Source organism: Gobio gobio (genome assembly GCF_949357685.1).
Source record: "Gobio gobio genome assembly, chromosome: 21".
NCBI classification, from domain to species: Eukaryota; Metazoa; Chordata; class Actinopteri; order Cypriniformes; family Gobionidae; genus Gobio; species Gobio gobio.
In genome coordinates, this window is record NC_137117.1 from 40187995 (window position 1) to 40202994 (window position 15000).

General features: G+C 38.3%; 1 protein-coding gene across 2 annotated transcripts in view; it reads right to left on the reverse strand.

Annotated features, from left to right (window-relative positions):
* The window catches only part of LOC307117859 (uncharacterized protein), a 28645-nt gene that overhangs the window by 423 nt on the left and 13222 nt on the right, over window positions 1-15000 (reverse strand). Inside the window, exons 5-15 of one of the 2 annotated variants that reach the window (XM_079803034.1) lie at window positions 14424-14556; window positions 14161-14338; window positions 12716-13300; window positions 12539-12643; window positions 6972-7039; window positions 6837-6892; window positions 6581-6758; window positions 2907-2987; window positions 1724-1884; window positions 1090-1295; window positions 710-789 (exon numbers count right to left, since the gene is read on the reverse strand). In XM_079803034.1, coding sequence (XP_079659160.1) covers window positions 710-789; window positions 1090-1295; window positions 1724-1884; window positions 2907-2987; window positions 6581-6758; window positions 6837-6892; window positions 6972-7039; window positions 12539-12643; window positions 12716-13300; window positions 14161-14338; window positions 14424-14556 — 1831 coding nt within the window. Of the gene's footprint in view, window positions 1-709; window positions 790-1089; window positions 1296-1723; window positions 1885-2906; window positions 2988-6580; window positions 6759-6836; window positions 6893-6971; window positions 7040-12538; window positions 13301-14160; window positions 14339-14423; window positions 14557-15000 lie in introns of both variants that reach the window. The other variant, XM_079803033.1, reaches the window with a different exon arrangement.

Genomic DNA, 15000 nt, shown 5'->3' on the forward strand with positions numbered 1-15000 from the left:
TATAAATGACCGTATGTATATTATATAATAATTATAATGTTTCTACTTTATACATATTGTCATTGTAATATCTTTATTATATAAAAATTATATATATTTAATAATAATAATAATAAAATGAAATAAAAAAGTATATATATATATATATAATTAAAAAAACATATAAAATTTAAATAATAAAAAATATATAAAATTAATAATAATAAAAATATATTATAATAATAAAAAAATATATATATAATTTAAATAATAAAAATATATAATAATTAACAATATATATATATAAATAATTAAATAATAAAAAATATATAAAATTTAAATAATAATAATATAAATTTAAATATATATTATATATATATATATATATATAAACAAATATATGAAAGTATGTATATTACATAATAATTATTATATAGTATTATTATATAATAGTAGTACAATGTCGTAATATATTTATTATACATAATTATATTTACTATTATTACTGTAAATATTTTAATTATATACATAATATTTTAACAAAAAACATATTTAAAATGCATTGAATAAAAGTATAGTATTAACATTTAATTAAATTATAGAATATGATGTTTCTTCTAATTTCCATGAATTTTTCATTCTCCAGGCCTGACAATCCCGATGTATGAAATTCCTTAATATTTCACATGAGTCTGTTAGTGACCCCACACACACACACACACACACACACCTTCAGACAGAGCTCGTCCTCACACTCTGGGCTGAAGTCATAGAGCGCCCGTCCTCGGCTCCGCCCTCCAGCAGGGGGCGCTGGGGAGACAACAATCAAATCCATCATACTTTATATATTGGCCATAACTACTTACAGGTCATAATTAGCTTTTTATTATCATATAGGTCTGATAAAGCAGATATTAGAAGCTAATAATATCACGGCAGGTTTAAATGGTAATAAACAGTTATTTATTTGTCAGATTTTCACAGTGAATTTATGATTACAAACAATATCAGCCATGCCGTATAAATAATAATGTAGGCCAGGGTTTCTGTAACACTCGCTGCTGATTAGTCGGTGGCTAATGAATATTCAGATGAAGAATGTTAATTTACCAGGAGATTCTGGAGCCGGTTTCCCTGGCAACGCTTCAGTTTCCTCCTTAGCCTGGATGAAACTGAGAGGGAAGTTTCCCGTCCGTCCGCTCAGGTGGCCACGCCCCCACTCCTCATTTACATATTCCATCAGAGTGATGACATCACCCTCGCTGAACGTCAGCTCCCCCTCCTCGCCCTCGAATGCAAAACGGGCCACAACAAACCTGGAAAGAGGAAGAGGAACGGACACATGAGCTTTATTTACTATAGTCAAGACAGCAAATCAGCATTAGAATGATTTCAGAAGGATATATATTTATATATTAGGGCTGTCAAAAGATTAATCGCGATTAATCGCATCCAAAATAAAAGTTTGTGTTTACATAATATATGTGTGTGTACTCTGTTAATTATTATATATATATATATTCATGTATACATTTAAGAAATATTTGCATGTATATACTGTATATACATTTATATAATCTATAATATATATAAATATAAATGTTTTATATATAAAAATAATATTTTTTTCTTAAATATATACATGAATGTGTGTGTATTTATATATAAATAATAATTAACAGAGTGAGTGAGTGATTTAATTCAATATATATCAAAGATATTTTTATTTCTCGTCATGGTTCACCGGTCTAACTGGATCTGCTGGCCTGAGGGCGTGTCTTCCAGCTGAACCCCAGCGACAGTCACATCTTGACCTTTGACCTCTGAGGGGCAGAGGTCATGGAGTGTATTCGACGATGTTTGTAGGATGTCGGTATCATCGAGGACAATCAGCCGCTCCTCTTCCTGAAGCAGGAAATATTCCAGGATATAAAAACTATTTGCATGTGTGAGTGTGTGTGTGTGAGAGGATGTATGTGTGTGTGTGTGTGTGTGTGTGTGTGAGTGAGAGAGAGAGTGTGTGTGTGAGTATGTATGTGTGTATGTATGTGTGTGTGTGTGTGTGTGTGTGTGTGTGTGTGTGTGTGTGAGAGAGAGCATATATGGTGTGTGTGTATCTGTACGTCTGTGTGTGTGTGTGTGTGTGTGAGTAAGAGTGTGTATCTGTAAGTTTGTGTGTGCGTGTCTGTATGTGTGCGCGCGTGCATGTGTGTGTGAGTGAGTGTGTATGTGTGGGTATGTTTGTTTGTGTGTATGTGTGTGCAAATGCGTGCGTGTGTATGTGTGTGCGTGTGAGTGTGTATGTGTGAGAGTGAGTGTGTGTGTGTGTGTGTGTATGTGTGAGTGAGTGTGTATTTGTGTGTGTGTGTGTGTGTGTGTGAGTGAGTGTGTGTGTGGGTATGTTTGTTTGTGTGTATGTGTGTGCAAATGCGCGTGTGTGTGTGTGGGTATGTTTGTTTGTGTGTATGTGTGTGCAAATGCGTGCGTGTGTATGTGTGTGCGTGTGAGTGTGTATGTGTGTGCGTGTGAGTGTGTATGTGTGAGTGAGTGTGTATGTGTGTGTGTGTGTGTGTGTGTGTGTGAGTGAGTGTGTGAGTGAGTGTGTGAGTGAGTGTGTGAGTGAGTGAGTGTGTGAGTGAGTGTGTGTGTGAGTGAGTGTGTGTGTGGGTATGTTTGTTTGTGTGTATGTGTGTGCAAATGCGTGTGTGTGTGTGTGTGTGTGTGTGTGTGTGTGTGTGTGTGTGTGTGTGTGTGTGTGGGTATGTTTGTTTGTGTGTATGTGTGTGCAAATGCGTGTGTGTGTGTGTGTGTGTGTGTGTGTGTGTGGGTATGTTTGTTTGTGTGTATGTGTGTGCAAATGCGTGCGTGTGTATGTGTGTGTGAGAGTGAGTGTGAGTGTGTGTGTGTGTGTGTGAGTGTGTACTGACCTGGAAAGCGGTTTCCTCCGATGGTTCCTCTTGCTCTTTGCTGATTTTCTCCTCCTCTGAATCTCCTTGAAGAACTTTGCTCTAGTGCACAAACACACACACACATCATCATATCCACTATAAATATCTAAGTTTTTAATCTAAAATGTATATTTTATTAATCCTCTGGTGCTGTTAGCGTGTCGGTCAATTAAATGAATGTACTATATTTTAATATGATGTTTTTGGTTTAATATTTTGTATTTTTAGGAGATTTTACGGTACTCAATTATATTTACGCTGTATTTATAATCCATTTATTCACTTTTTGAGCATAGACCTGAAAATGACATTTCCAGCATAAAACATACATCTAGAATTTTTTGGATCTCAGACTGAAGTTTGGTCTAGGGCTTATTTTGATAATTGATTAGTTGGCCGATTATTTTTTCGATTAATCGGATAAAAAGCCAATTTTTTATTTTATTGACAAAACACTATTCCACATCCTGCCCAATGCTGTCCTTCAAACACACGTGTCAGCTGAGTGTGATGAACACACACAGAGTGAATATATCTACTGTTACATAAAGGAACCATGGTTTTACAATGAACAAAACAAACAATAGTAATAACTATAGCTGCGAGCAGCAATACCGGGACCAAGAACAACAGAAGCAAACAAGGAAGCAGCAGCAGACCAACTGCAAAAATGAGTGAAGACATTTGAAGACTATTTCAAGTAAAAATGTTAAAACCCCAAACATTGAGTTGTATTGAGCCAATGTCATGTTTTGTTCTATTATAGCGCCACCAAGAGGCACAATCCTACCATTTTTTTATGTGTCCTCGGAGTGAGCCCATACATGTGTGTGTCAATTTTGGTGAAAATATCTCATTTCATTTTGGAGTTATAGACATTTATATGAAAAAAACAGTAAAAAATGACTGACACCTGACTTTGATTGGATTTTACTCCCCCTTACTATCAATATTTAGACATTTGGCCATTAGCGATAAGCTACCGACCTATGTTTCTGAACTTCTGGCGCTGGTTTCGTCTTGATTGGACTAGCGGTTTCAAAGATATCAGCTAACGTTTTTAAAGCGCTAAATTACAACGCTGCACAAACCATACACCGAAACCTGGCAAGTCTGGTATCGTTGGAATCGGCGAGGATTCAGGAGACAAAAAAAGTGACTCCCATGAAAATAAGTCAACCCCAAGCGTTTGGAAAAGAAATCTCCTCTAGGTGGCGCTGTTTCGAAACTTCTCAGGCTCCTTCAGGGCATCGAGCTGATGACCCATACCGAGTTTCATAACAATCCGTTCATGTGTTCATAAAATACAGCATTTTAGCACATAATTCAAATGTCCGATATGGTATCATACGACTCGGCATGCCGTCCTGAATCTAACGATACCACTTATGATTTTTGGACAAAAGGTTCAGAAGTTATGAGCACAAATATAAATTTTTCGTATCTCCTGACCAGTAGGTGGCGCTGTGCCGAAACGCTGCAGGTTGTCTCAGGTCATGCTTGTGATGACATGTACCAAGATTGATCTGAATACGATAAAGCGTTGTGGAGATATAGCCTTAAGTGTATTTTCGCAACCGCTACGTAAAATTTGTTCGCGCGTTTATCGAAAACGATTTTACAAATCAACTTGAATTACATAACTTTTTGTCAGCATGGCCTGAAGATGATCTGGTTCAATTTTTGTGAAAATCAAAGCAACAGCATAGGATGAGTTCGCAAAAGTAGGTTTTTCAGTTCATTAAAAATGGCGGGAAAATTGTCATGACGGAAAATTATGTCATAGTGTGCAATCGAATCGTCTTGAGCTCAGGAATCAGAGGAAAAAATTATTTTGTTTCTATTCATTTGTGCTATACACTATGTGCAAAAAAGCTACTAAGCAAAAGGAGTTGAAAATCCCTACATTAAAATGATATTAAAGAAAAACAAAAACAAAACTCAGTGTTAGCACACACACACACACACACACACACACACACACACACACACACACACACACACACACACACACACACATTCGCTCTGTTACTGTTACGATCATTTCTTTATCCTGTAGAAACGTCTTGCATTTATATTCAATTACACGCCGTTATCCCTTTACAGTTACTCTCATAAAATACATGTATTACATGCTGACTTAAAACCTAAATTTAGTGCCTAAAGCAGATATTTCAGCGAAATGTATGTTTTTGCGCTGAATATTATTGTCTCAGTTTAACACCGACTGTCAGGACGCACTTTCATGCAAAATAGAAATGCCGTGAATTAGTAGCATTTACACATGAGGATATAACTGCTGTTCCCTATATAGATCAGTGGATATAACCTGTAAAATTAACGTTTTGCGCTGAGGACACACACACACACACACACACACACACACACACAGAGGGTGTGTTAAACGCTAATGAAGCATAAAATAAACAATTCTCATGTTTTGGGCACTTGGATCACGTATCTTTCCTGCATCAGCTCACTCTGTTCCCTCCACTATTTACTAGAAAGGAGTTCTTCAGTGCTGTAATTTAGCGCGACTGCAGACCCGACTAATCGATCATGAGAATCGTTACCGATGATTTTCATTATCGATTATTATTGATTTTATCGACTAGTTGTTGCAGCCCTAGATTGGTTCCTTTTCAAGACGACACTTGGCAGATTATTGCTGAAGTTTTAAAAAGTGAACTTAAAAAGAGTTACAGAATTTTACGTTTATTGCATAGACTGTAAAGAAATATGGGCGTAGTGTCCGTGACATCACTCATACGATTGTGAAGAGCCGTTCTGAAGCGTAAAGTCGGGCCGAGCTGGCCGTCGCCATCTTGGCGTATAACAGGAAATGGGCAAAGAGGCGGGATGTGGGCGGAGCTTAGGTGACGACTAACAGACAGCAGACAAACGGCACTCAAAGTGGCCACACCCTTAATTATGCAGAACTTTAAGGCGTTATATAATGTAAACGAATGAGTTAGAAAATAATGCACCCCCTCACAGTCGTCATGAAGGGCAAAATTAGCCGAATAGACCAAAAGCAACAGTAAACATGTGTTCTTCTGCTGTAAAGTTGGGCATTTTAACTTGAGCTCAATGAGATTCTGCTCCTTCTGGAGTCTGTCTCTAGTGGCCAGTCCATGAACTGCAGGCTTCAAGAGAAACTGCGGGAGGAGCCGCTTGGTTTATTGTTATGAAAAATGCCCAAAAATACTATTTTCAATTTTTATGAGAAGTATTTATATTTTCAAAAAAAACTTTCTCTCTAAAACTGCAAGAAAATCAAAGCCATAAATCTAAAATTTGAGGTTGATATCTCAATAAATGAGCGTTCAGTCAGATTTCGGTTGTGTGAAATTCATCTCCATTCAGTTCCAATGCGCTCATTTTAGACCGCGAGGAGCACAAGTGTGACTTTTATTAGCCTTTTCGAATCATGTCCGTGATTTTTTTTGTGTTCACACAGCAAAACCTTACAGTTTCGTAACATTCAGATGAAGTAAAAAAACAACACGTACATGAGCGGAGAGCACCAGAGGGTTAGAATAACACAAATGATTTTGATAGAGCATAAGAATGACATGAATGTGTGTAAATAAGAACAGAATTTTAACCCTAAAAGACATTTTCCTGGAGTCAAATACTCTAAAAACACTCACAGAATAGCGCTTATAGAGCGGATGTCCTGGTGTGGGTCGGGGTGGGAGGGGCGGGGCTCTCTTTGAAACCCTGCTGCTTGGCAGCTGATTGGTCGCAGCAGGGGAGGAGGCGGAGCTTGCAGGTTTGGCTACTTTGATTGGAGGAGGACGGAGGGGGAGGAGTCTACCACCACTGGGTCTGGGACACAAACAGAGAGAATGAGAGATGGGACAAAACAAACCAGAGGCTCGTTCTGGAGGAGAAGCGCTGTGGTACCTCGGAGGGAGAGGAGGAACTGGGGCAGTGGTGGTGCTGGAGACATCCACAGCAGCCTGAACACACACATCGGCATCATTAGCATCTAATCCTTCTGAAATGCTCATGCTAATATTTGAACAGATATAGCATCACCTGTGAGGGGGGCGGCATCTTCCTGAGCACAGGTGGAGGCGGCCGGGAGTGTTTGGGAACTGATGGACCTGGATATAAACACACACACACACACACACACTCATTAAACGATATGTTGCCCAGAGACTGCAATGAAAGTGAGCTCTGAGCTGAATCTGGCCATTGTCCAGGTTAAAAACAAAAACAAAGTCATAGTATTATTGTAATTTTAAAGTATTGTAAAATACAAAAGTATTACTATTATTATTATATTTTATATTTTTATTTGATTTTTCTATATTGTATTTTATTATATTTATTATTATTTATCAATATTATGTTATGATTATTTATTAAATTTTTCTTAAATACTCAATTGCTTTATTTTAATTTTAAAATATATATTAATAATAATAATAACAACATTAATAACAAAATAGTACAAACAAAAGGGAAAAAATAGCATTAAGGTGAGACACTACAGGTGAATAGGGAATTTTAGATATCAATTGTGAAACTTCTCCAGTTTATTACTGGCATAAACATAAGAAAAAAAATGTATTACAAGCTTTGTGTAAATTAATGTTTTAATATGCAAATGAGGCCTTATATACTTAAATATACGCTCATTTGCATACTTTTCCAAAAACAAAATCTGGAAATTGGAAAGGACCATGTTTAAAATTCTTGGTTCTATTTGTTGACATGTTAGAGGAGAGGGCTTTTACAGAGGGGATTCTGGGTATCTTATTTTGTGCTTTAGTAAATTAGAGAATACTGACAATAGCCTTAAAAAAATAAATTTTCGCCATGTTTTTTGGAGTTAAAGGACCTATAACTCAGGATAAGAATGATATATCAACAAATCCCTCTGTAAAAGCATATAGAGAATATAGTTCAGTACAAGACTGGAAGAGTTGGTGCTTGTAGGTGCTACTGAAGTGGATATATCTGACTCTGATACCCCTTTTCCACCAAAGCAGAGCCAGAGCTAGATCGGAGCCAGAGCCTAGTTTCAAATCGGTTCTTTGTGTTTCCACACCCAAAGCCCCAGCTCCGAGCCAGGAAAAGTGGTTCTTAAGTAGCACCAAAACATTGCTGGGCTAGAACAGGGCTAGAAGTAAGAACCGATTACGTCAGGCGCTGGGGGCGGAGTCAACAAGGCCAACACAAACTGGAGATCCGCCATTGTTGAAATAGCAGCTAATGGAGCTAACAGCTGCTGCTCGTTTGTAATCTCCGTCTATACAAATTACGGCGAACTGCATGAATGTGTTGGATTCGCTGTGTTTTCGTTGTGTTTTGATGCCGATGTAGGATCGTAAAGCCATGTGAATCAATAGTAACGCAACGTTTGCATTGTTGATGGAAGGCTTGTTCACAGCGGTGCAGACCGATCGCGTCCAGCGAGAGCATATGACTCCTTATGCTTTTGATTCACTCATGCGTTTTTTATCATACGTGTATCGGTGTACGCAGTGCCGATGCATCTTGAACAAGCCTGGGGCCTGTATCATGATAGTAGTTTAACAAACTCAGGGTTACAGGATTAGTTTAGAGTTGACAAAACCAAACCAATCTATTCAGGCTTTGTTGGTCCCATGATGCTGATCATCAGCTTTCTCTGTCAACTCAGGCTTTGATCCTGAGTTTAGGAGTTTAGTTGTGACGTCAGCAGTGAACAGCCAATCACACGCTGTGGATCAGTCAAACTGAGATTCACTTCTCACTTCTGCAGAATATTACATGATTGAAAAATATTAAGAATTTAAACAAATTTACACAGCAAGAAGAAAAGAGCTGTCTATAAAAGAGTACAACTTAAAGAAAATATTCACTACGTCAATGCAAGTAAAAGTTATGAAGTTAGTTTAGTTGATATAAAGAGAATTGAGTAATGTAGTAATTTTTATAGCTTTATTTATTGATTTTAAAGCTTATTTGTATGACCGTTGTATAGGCTATTTATATTAATTTCAACTAAGTACCTATTGATGATTGATTAACTAAAATGATACATGTGTAATTGAATACGGGTATAATAATTACATAAATTATATCTAAATCATTAAAAATTATTATTATTATTATAAATAAGCATTGTTAAAAGCCAGACACTGTAGTCTTTAATAGCCATTTGCTATGTAGTGACCTTTAATTTGGAGTAGAAACTGGGGGAGTGACTTCATTGCATCAGAGGTGTTTCACTTTGCTCACAGCTGATTGGTCCAATTTCAGTTTGAGATCTCTTATCCAGAACATAACCTGCCCTGGAGCAGGTTAGCCGTGGAGAGTAAGTTACTATGGAGATGAACACTGCTAAAAGCCAAACCAGTTTAATGGTACCTAAAACCCAGGATTAGCACAAACTAAGCTTAAACATATCTGGCTAGCCAGCTAAACCGGCTTCATGGTATAGGCCCCTGGTGTGTGTGTGTGTTTCCCGCTGCCCAGGGTTGCCAGGTTTTCACAACAAAACCCGCCCAATTGCTGGGCTAGAACAGGGCTAGAAGTAAGAACCGATTACGTCAGGCGCTGGGGACGGGGTCAACAAGACCAACACAAACTTGAGATCCGCCATGTTTGAAATAGCAGCTAATGGAGCTAACAGCTGCTGCTCGTTTGTAATCTCTGTCTATACAAATTACGGCGAACTGCATGAATGCGTTGGATTCGCTGTGTTTGCGTTGTGTTTTGATGCCGATGTAGGATCGTAAAGCCATGCGAATGAATAGTAACGCAACGTTTGCATTGTTGATGGAAGGCTTGTTCGCAGCGGTGCTGTGCAGAGACCGATCGCCGTATGATAACGAGTCCAGCGAGAGCACATGACTCCTTATGCTTTTGATTCACTCATGCGTTTTTTTTATATCATACGTGGATCGGTCTGCGCAGTGACGATGTGTCTCGAACAAGCCTGGTGTGTGTGTGTGTGTGTGTGTGTTTCCCGCTGCCCAGGGTTGCCAGGTTTTCACAACAAACCCGCCCAATTGCTACTCAAAACAAGCCCAATCGCGTTCCAGGCGGGATTCCCCAGTAAAAATCACATTTGGGGGTAAATATCACATAATTGGGGTCGCTTCATCCCGCGGACATGAAAAAACAGCCCGCGGCAAAACCACATACTTGGCAACATTGCCGCTGCCTCGCTAGCGTTGCTGAGAAAGATGAGACGTATATAGTGACGTAAGACATGGCTCTGTTGTGGCTCTCAGCAGGTGGAAAAGCAAACGGTTCTTAGAAGCTCCTCAGTCGAACCAACTATGAACTGGGACTAGCTCTGGCTCTGAATTAGCTCTAGCACTGCCTTGGTGGAAAAGGGGTATTTGAGAAAACGGCCTTTAAAGTTTTATACTGTATAACTGCATACATTTCTATAAAACCCCCAACCTACAAACAAAACATATATTCAGTTAATTAATATCAGTAGTGTATAATATTTAAAACACGTGGAAATTGATAAATGAATAAATTATTAATAGCAATAGCTATTCGATAACTACCTTAAGAGAACTACCTTCACAAAAACTGCAGACGAACTGTCCCTGTTTGTTGTATTGGGCCATCTATAACTATTTGAATCTAATTCTGACGGGGTTTCGTCGTCTAATCTGTTGTTGTTTACTTTCTTTTTACTAGCTCTTGCTACTTGGTCTTTTCTGTGAGCGTTTATAAACCGATTTCAGCGTTGTCTACACTTTCTCTCAGGTGGAGAATACACAAGCAAGAGCCAGCACGTGAGAAATTCACATCGACCAATCAGATGAGGTGTTCGGCTGTAAACATTCGCGGTTGGTTAGTTCTACAAAGGAAATGTCCATATTTGGATTAGCCAGCGCTGTGTGTGAGACTGAGAGCTTTATAATGATACCAAGCATGACACGTTTAAGTGAATGGAGACGGCACGGGAGCTCGGGCTAGAATAACTTTTGATGATTTCGGGTAGAAATCTAAAGGCGCACGGTGACAAAATATAATGAAATAACCACATTAATGTGTAATGTTGACATTTTTTTTAATTTTGACATGAAAGCTTACATGTTAAGGGAGCAAACTGGCCCAAAATCTCAAAATTGACCACTGCATGAAAAAACGATGTTTTCACCTGCCGTGTCTCGCCTTAATAAGGAAATCATGATCATTATTTATGGAAGCTTCTGATACGGAATAAAAAAAAAAAAACTTCACGGCGACATTTTCTCTCACAATTCTGATAATATGTTCCTGTTTGGCAGGAAATAATTAAATGTAAATCCGAATATATAGTCATAACTCTGAATATATATATATATATATATATATATATATATATATATATATATATATATATATATATATATATATATATATATATATATATATATATATATATATATATATATATATATATATATAGTCATAACTCTGAATATATATAGTCATAATTATGAATATTTATCTGCATATATATATATATATATTTATCTGCATATATATATATATATATATATATATATATTTATCTGCATATATATATATATATATATATATATATATATATATATATATATATATATATATATATATATATATATATATATATATATATATATATATATATATATATATATATATATATATATATATATATATATATATATAGTCATAACCCTGAATATATATATAGTCATAACCCTGAATATATATAGTCATAACCCTGAATATATAGTCATAACCCTGAATATATATATAGTCATAACCCAGAATACATATAGTCATAACCCTGAATATATAGTCATAACCCTGAATATATATATAGTCATAACCCAGAATACATATAGTCATAACCCTGAATATATAGTCATAACCCTGAATATATATATAGTCATAACCCTGAATATATATAGTCATAACCCTGAATATATAGTCATAACCCTGAATATATATAGTCATAACCCTGAATATATAGTCATAACCCTGAATATATATATAGTCATAACCCAGAATACATATAGTCATAACCCTGAATATATAGTCATAACCCTGAATATATATATAGTCATAACCCAGAATACATATAGTCATAACCCTGAATATATAGTCATAACCCTGAATATATATATAGTCATAACCCAGAATACATATAGTCATAACCCTGAATATATAGTCATAACCCTGAATATATATATATAGTCATAACCCTGAATATATATAGTCATAACCCTGAATATATAGTCATAACCCTGAATATATATATAGTCATAACCCAGAATACATATAGTCATAACCCTGAATATATAGTCATAACCCTGAATATATATATAGTCATAACCCAGAATACATATAGTCATAACCCTGAATATATATATATAGTCATAACCCTGAATATATAGTCATAACCCTGAATATATATATAGTCATAACCCTGAATATATAGTCATAACTCTGAATTGTCACTGACATTTTTATACATGACAAATAAACTATAATTGTATAGTAATATTGGTATATTATCACAATATTTTTGCCCTACAAACCTTTTCAAATTGAACTGCACTTTAATAATTCCCCCAAACTGCCCTAGCAACAAGAAAATCACACACACTCACGTTTTCCGGCGTTCCTGTCGGGGGTGGTCACAGGTGTCGCCTCGACCGGAGTGTGTTTAGCTTGATCGTCTGAGTTCCTCCTGGCGGATGAAGCGGAGGCCAGCGCTGCCATCTGCTGGCCAGGAGGAGCGCTGGCAGGACGGGCGGCTGGAGCGGATCTGGCCTCCTCTGGCGGACTCTGGGGTTTGTTGAGAAGGGGTCGGGGCGCTGGCACTGGTGCACTCGGGGGTTTGGAGGGGCTTTGCTCACCCACAGGGTCAAAAACCTCAAAGACGGATGGTTTTGGTGCGAGCTGGGGTTTGGATTTGTGAGTTCTGGGCCGTGGTTGTGGTCTACTCAGCGGTTCTGAGGGCGTGTCTACATCTTTAGCTTGGCTTTCTGCGTGCGGGTCGTCCGGGCCGAAAACGTCCAGCAGGTCTTGGAGGTATTTGCTGGAGATGTTGGACGGAGCGTCGTCGAACCCGGCGAACACGTCCCCATCGTCCTTCAGACGCACTAGAGTCTGGACCTTCACCTCCCTCGTCATGGGCTGGTCCAGAACCACGGGTCGCAGGGCGGCTGTGGAGCGCGGCCGGGGTCTGGGGCGCGCACTCGCCTCCTCGCTCATGGGGAAGTCCAGGGGGGTGGGGGCGGGGCCTATGGGACTGATGTCATCAAAGATGTCGTCGAAGTCCGTCTGGACGCCACACTGAGGATTGGGGTCCGGGTCAGGTGTGTGTGAGAGGGGCAGGGAGGGCCGCGGGGGTTTGGGCGGTTTGTGAACTGCAGGACAAAGTCTAAGTCTTTAAAAGCCGTACAGTTTATTGCCATTACTTAACAATCCAGCATTTTTTAATATGAGCTCTTAATCATACATTATGACTATGGAAGCTTGTTTACACCACAGAATAGAAAGAAAAGGTAATTGTGACTTTTTATCTCGCTATTCTGACTCTCTCGTAATTGCGAGTTTACATATTTGTGATATAAACGCGCAAATTGTCGCAATTCTTTTTTCCTCAGAACTTGCAATTGCAGTTTAAGTCAAGTCAAGTCAACTTTATTTATATAGCGATCAGTAATTCAGTAATTTAGTTTATATGGTTAATTTAGTTTAATAATTAGATTTATTTCGATATTTAGTTGAAAAATTTTGTTTAGATCTCACAATTCTGAGAAAAAAAGTCAGAATTGCGAGATATAAACTCGCAACTGCGCAAAAAAGTCAATTGTGAAGAAAAGGTCAGAATTGCGAGTTTATATCACGCAATTCTGACTATATAACACACAAATGTGACTTTATATCAAAATGATGTGATTATGTAGCAGCTTACGAGTTAACATTCACTGCACACATTTGAGCAGTTATAGCATTAGCTATTAAACATCATTATTCAAAATACTACTCACACGCATCAAACTCAGCATTCCTGAACATGTGCTTCAGCAACTAGCGCTAATTGTTTGGGCCAGCGATAAACTCTTCATACTCGGCTAAAGAAATAACTTTTTTTTAAAGAATTTTCCCAGACAACAACAATATTTTCAAGGACATTTTCTCTAATTTTCCATGTGTTTTCCAGGACTGGAAAATTTGTCATAAATTTTCAAATTTTGTGGGAACCCTGGAAACCTCCTCTCACCGGGACGAGCAGCTGAGGATCGTGGGCCGGGGGAATCCGTGTCCGTCTGCGTGGCGATGGTGGAGGTGGAGAGACGAGCAGATGGAGATGAAGATGACGGAGAGGAAGACGAGGGGGGGGGCAGATTCTGTTCGCGGCTCTTTTCTCGGATCACCTGCTCATAGGAGGGAGGCGGGAGCTGTGGAGGAGGAGCACCAATCAATCAATCAATCAATCAATCAGATAAATAAACGCCATGCCTCACTTCCTCAAGCTCCACCCACCTGCACTGTCGTGGAGCCTGCAGCCCATGTGGGCGGGGCAGGGGGCGGGGCCGGAGGAAACGCCCCAGAGGCCCCCGGGAACCACGTATTGGACGGCAGCGGCTCAGCAGAGAGGATGGTGATTTGTGGACGCCTGCGGAACGACAATCACCTGAATCTGATTGGCTGTTTAGTTAACAGTGACTTGAGAACTGAACGATTTAACAGCGAATAGTTTTACTCCCAGTTATGATATTACTGTTAAACAGATACTGTTAAATTATTATAGTATTTTAGATACTGTAGTTTTTGTTCATGTTTTAAATTGGTTTTACTTCTTATATTTTCCTTTTTCATTTTAATTTTTGTAAAAAAAAATAATAATTTTGTTGTTTTTGTCAATATTACTTTTAGTGTGTTGAGTTATTTTTAGTTTTTAGTATATCAAGTTAAACTAAATGAAAATGACACGCACGCTCGCACGCGCACACACGCACACGCTCGCACACACACACGCACGCTCGCACGCGCACACACACACACGCACGCACCCTCGCACACACACGCACGCTCGCACGCGCACACACGCACACGCTCG